This window comes from Sinocyclocheilus grahami, unplaced genomic scaffold (genome assembly GCF_001515645.1).
Source record: "Sinocyclocheilus grahami isolate Dianchi unplaced genomic scaffold, SAMN03320097.WGS_v1.1 scaffold301.1, whole genome shotgun sequence".
In the NCBI taxonomy this organism is placed as follows: domain Eukaryota; kingdom Metazoa; phylum Chordata; class Actinopteri; order Cypriniformes; family Cyprinidae; genus Sinocyclocheilus; species Sinocyclocheilus grahami.
This window is the reverse complement of record NW_015505480.1, coordinates 219,717-224,636: the sequence shown is the minus strand read 5'-3', so window position 1 is coordinate 224,636 and position 4,920 is coordinate 219,717. Positions and strand designations below refer to the sequence as shown.

General features: G+C 39.2%; 1 protein-coding gene across 1 annotated transcript in view; it reads right to left on the bottom strand.

The window, feature by feature from the left end:
* Window positions 1-3,570, bottom strand: part of LOC107601192 (matrin-3-like) — a 13,195-nt gene extending 9,625 nt beyond the window's left edge. Inside the window, exons 1-5 of the mRNA XM_016293257.1 lie at window positions 2,517-3,570; window positions 2,045-2,106; window positions 775-813; window positions 568-671; window positions 222-283 (exon numbers count right to left, since the gene is read on the bottom strand). Coding sequence (XP_016148743.1) covers window positions 222-283; window positions 568-671; window positions 775-813; window positions 2,045-2,106; window positions 2,517-3,281 — 1,032 coding nt within the window. The 5' untranslated portion in view covers window positions 3,282-3,570. The remainder of the gene's footprint in view (window positions 1-221; window positions 284-567; window positions 672-774; window positions 814-2,044; window positions 2,107-2,516) is intronic.
* Between the last annotated feature and the right edge of the window lie 1,350 nt (window positions 3,571-4,920).

Here is a 4,920-nt window from a genome sequence, read left to right as displayed (position 1 = left end):
GGGCGGAGTCACACAGACCAAAACAAAAACAGACATTCTGACACAGAATGTACATTTCGAAGTAGAATAACTGACTGTAGCGTTGTCTTTTGGAGAATCAAGTATGTGAACTTTATATGGTTCCTAAATATCTGCAAACATATGGTATTGTTATGCTTTAACGCAGTCAAATTACATACAGCACCTTTAGCATTTTAACAAAACTTTCAGTACATTATTACCTTGGGTAGTGGTGTTGAATACGAAGTCATTTTACTTTTCATTCCCATACTGGAATCAGATCCTGAAAAAAAAAGTGATTTAAAATGTGAGATTGATTTTAAACAAATTAGCCCGTGCATCAAAAGAAAAGTGTTTGTCATCTTCAAGTTCACTGTATTGTTTTTTTTGTTAAACTGTGAAACCCACAGGAAGACAAATGCAACCCAGATTGCTCTTAAGGACACAGAATGAAAGTGCATTGCTGATTCAGCAAAAAGATTTGCTTGTAGACATATAGCAGAAAGGATGTCTGCTGTGGAAAGCAATTGTTTTAGACCAGACTACATCCTCTCACAGATGTATTACCCCAGTTGGAGCTCATCCCTGTACTTTGTAGACCGGCACCAATTGGAGCTGCCCCCAACAAGCCATCCGAACGACTCTTCGTGTCCAGGGAAAGGGATGTCGACCTGAGAGGAATTTATTTTTAATGCTCTAAAACAATTTTTTTCATAAAAAGCAGGATGCATCATACTTATGAAAGAAGTGTTTGAATAACAACTAGCAACATACTTGCGACTAGAGGGCAATTGAGGATCCCAGTCCGGGTACCTATAAAACAACAGGAAGCAGTTTTCAGGTCCTTTGGAATTAATGAGCTCTAAATGTTGAACACTCGAATGACAAATTCAGTTTCAAACACTGCAAGAGCAAAAGTTAGCAATCATGTCTAGAAGTCCTACATGGCAACTTTTTAATGCACTAGAATTACAGGATCTCATATACGATAATCAACTCTGAGGTTACATTTAAAAAAAAAAACAGTCATGTTCTTTATATTTGTATTTCAACTGTACTTTTATATTAAACGTAGGCTGAAGACTGCATTTAAATAACTAAAAGGTTAATAAAAGAATCATCTTCTTTAAACAATTTGGAGGGGCCAACTTTGATTCATGGTGACAAACTGAATTTCTTTTAACCCTCTGGTGGTTTGCGTGGCAGTCAAAAATGACCTTTTTTTACTTCAATAACATGATCCATTTATTACCTGTTAACTCCTTTTTGAGCATAGACCTGAAAATGAAATTTCCAACTTAAACCGTCATAACTATTGAATGTTTTGGAGCACCAACTTAAGTTGTCTCTTTTTAAAGAATACACTTGGCAGATTATTGCTGATGTGAAAAAAGTTTAAAAATTGAGAAAAAAAAAAAAGGTTTAAGTTTCTTATTATGAAAAACGCACAGAAATAATATTTAAAAATTTTATATGAAATATACATTCTCCAAAACATGTTTTACTCAAACTGCAAAAATCTAAAATCTAAGTTATGTTCTAAATTTGAGGTTGATATCTAAAAAAAAACAAAAACAAAACCATCTTTCAGTAAGATTGTTAAGGCGCAACACCAAACGTTCCTGCTAGATGAAATTTGCTTCCCATTCACATCCAATGCGGTCATTTTTGACCACAAACAATCTGATTGTGTCTATTATTTTCAGGACCATTTAACCTTTTCTAATCATGTCCATGATTATTGTTTTGCCAAAACGGTCACCAAGTTTCGTACCTTCCCTCTGAAGAATAAAAAAAAAAAAAAAAAACAATGTAACAACACCAGAGGGTTCATTTAAAGGTTTTGTTCACCCAAAAATACTGTCACTTCAAGGAAAGTGATTATGCAGAAGAACAAATTAGATTTTCACATAAATTTCTGTATAACGTCTGATCTGAAAGACCCAAAGTGGAACTGCACCTAATGGAGGCCAAATTTAGTCTTGTTTCTAAATGACACGTGTGAATGAACAGTTTATTAATTTTCACAAAAGAGTCCACTTACATTTGCAGAAGGACTCTGCGGTTTTCAGAGTGACGAATCCCATTCGTGTGTTGAGTCCATTCCTTCACAAATACAGGAAAGGAGGAAAAAATCCTTAATATATTGAAACAACATTGCTTGTACGTGACAGTGAATTAGCTGTGAGATCTAAACAGTTCAAGGCTTGACATCTGGCTCAGAGCTAACTTGACAAGCTGCGAACGACAAATGAGTACTGGAATGGATCTGAAATAAGCTCTGCATACTATCTGTCCTAACTGGAGCCAAGCATAAAGACCAAGAGTCAGTAATACAACTAACAACAATTCATACTAGATGTTAATTTTTTTTGCATACCAACTTGATACTAAGCAAAACTAAGAGGTGCTGATTTAAATGCAACAAATTATGTTTAAAGAGGGTCTTCTTCAATAAGCAGGACTCAAGAAGAAGGAAGTGTGTGTGCAGAGGTCAAGCGGCTTGAATTACTCACCATGACAGAGTGCACATCAAAATCACAAAGGGAGCACACATGGGGAAACATGAGGGGCATGACTCCCAAGAAATCCTGCACTTTTCCCTGAGACGGGGTGCCCATCCTTCGCTGCATGAACATGTCGTCAGATGCCGATGACGTCGACATGCCAAGGCTGCGGTAGGAGTCATGGGAAAGATCAGAATACTGGCGGTCTCTGCCGCTACCGCTGCTGTAATCTAACATGTCGTATCCACGACTAGATGTTTCTTCCATGGAAGTATAACCGAAGTCGCCTTGTGAGCGGCTTTGAGCCTGCCCTCCGGAACGGTCCAATCTTCCGCCCTGCGAGCTGCCCCAGTCGTCTCGGCTGCCTCTGTACGAAGTCTCCGAAGAAACGGTTGACATATTGCCAGACATGCGGCGGCCGGCTTCCATCTTGCGGTTCTTAAGTTGCATGATAAGATGGGGTAAGGTCTCTACGCTGATGTTCTCCTCTGGAACCTGCGCCAGCGCGTCCAAATCGGTGGGCGACAGGCCTAGGCTGGCGAACAGTTTCATGGTATTGCTAATGTGGCTGCCCGCTCGGCGGGACAGCTGAGAGTCGTGGTCTTTTCCCTCCCCTCCACCCAAACCAGACATGCCATGACACTGGGAAGACGAGCCGTAGGGGTCCGAGTGCATCTCGCCCATACTAAAGTTCAAAGTCTCTGCGGCTGCCAAAAGCCCACGGCCAACAGCAAAGCCTTTCTGAGCATCATCACCGGTCAGTTTCTGGGACATGACGGCGCTCTGGACGAGTGGAAAAAGAGAGGAACAAAGCGAATCAAAAAGTCCCCAGAAAGACAATCCGTCGATTTAAGCCTGGATCGAGAAAAGAGAGCTCCTCCAGAATGAAACAGGTCTGCAGAAACACAATGGAGCAATGATTTCTAGCATGCTCGCGAAATGGTTAGCAGTGGCATAGGAAAGCAAGACAGTGAGCTCCACAAATCCATACAATGCAAGTAACAGAAGTCAAAATTATTTACAAATGACAGAGGTACAAATGGACAGTTTGGTACACTGACCAAATAGACCATAAAATGAAGATTTAAAGGTACCATGAAGAGCAATAGTACAATAGAGTTTTGAAGGGAAACAGAGCCTGAATCAATTTTAGATCCTTAAATGTGGATGGGAAAGACAGGGTAAGCATTGCAGTTTCTTGGTCAGGAGAAAACAGGGTGATAGTGTTCATGCCTCTAAGTTGTACTGCATGACCAAAAACTACAAATCAGAAATCCATGAATGGAAACAAATTTAACTGAAATAAAACGAATCAACTTTTGCGCTTAAATGCAAAAATAATTTGGAATCAACAGGTCTCGATAACAAAGCCAATAGTCGGGCTCAAGTGAAACAAATGAGGGTGCAAAGAGAGCGCAGGGTTTTCTGAACAAGATATGTATATTCATCAAAAGAAAAGTGAAATTTTACATACATTAACTGAGACTTGAAACTGTAGTGTTTATAATGGAAAAGCCCAAATAAAAAATCATCCAAAATGGAAAAAATATGGGCATAACGGTGTCTCACTTGACAAGCTATTTATTTGTATTATTTTTTTCAAAAGTGTCATCTCGGTTTATGGAAAGCTGAAATGAGAAAAGTGTCTTATAAAACAGGCTGACAAGTATCAGTATCAACCAGTGGCTATTGTGCAGCCAAAACACCAAAAATAGACCAATTTTAAATGAACATCAAATGATGGAATTGTTAAAAATGGTGCAATAAAAAATTGAACCGCTTAACACAGAGACAGCATACGTTTTGATAGACTGTATGCATGAATGAAAAAGTTTCACATGTACAGGGACAATCAAAAACAGCAGGCACTATATTTTGATTGGTGAAAAAGTAATTAAACATTCAATTACTAAGAGGAGTATTTAATATTGATTTAAAGGGGTCATATGATGCGATTTCAAGTTTTCCTTTCTCTTTGGAGTGTTACAAGCTCTTGGTGCATAAAGAAGATCTGTAAAGTTGCGAAGACTAAAGTCTCAAATCCAAAGAGATATTCTTTATAAACTGTCAGAAATCATAGCACGTCAGCTGTCTTTACCGCGGCTTGTGTACTGCATCATCACTGTGTCTGTCACGCGACTCTGTTGCCCTTTCGGGCTTGAACTGATGGTAAAACTAACAACATTATTAACTGTCTTGATATTTACTTTGAAAGCTGACGCTCGCGATTATGGTAAGGGGCGTTACATTTCCAACGAGTGCTTGTGATGTTCGGCCAATCACAATGCACTGGATCAGCTGTCCAATCAGAGCAGACCGCGCTTGACGGAAGGCGGGGCTTTGTAGAAAACGAAGCGTTTGAGAGAGGCGGGGCATAGAGGACCTACAATAATGTACAGTATTTGAAAAATAA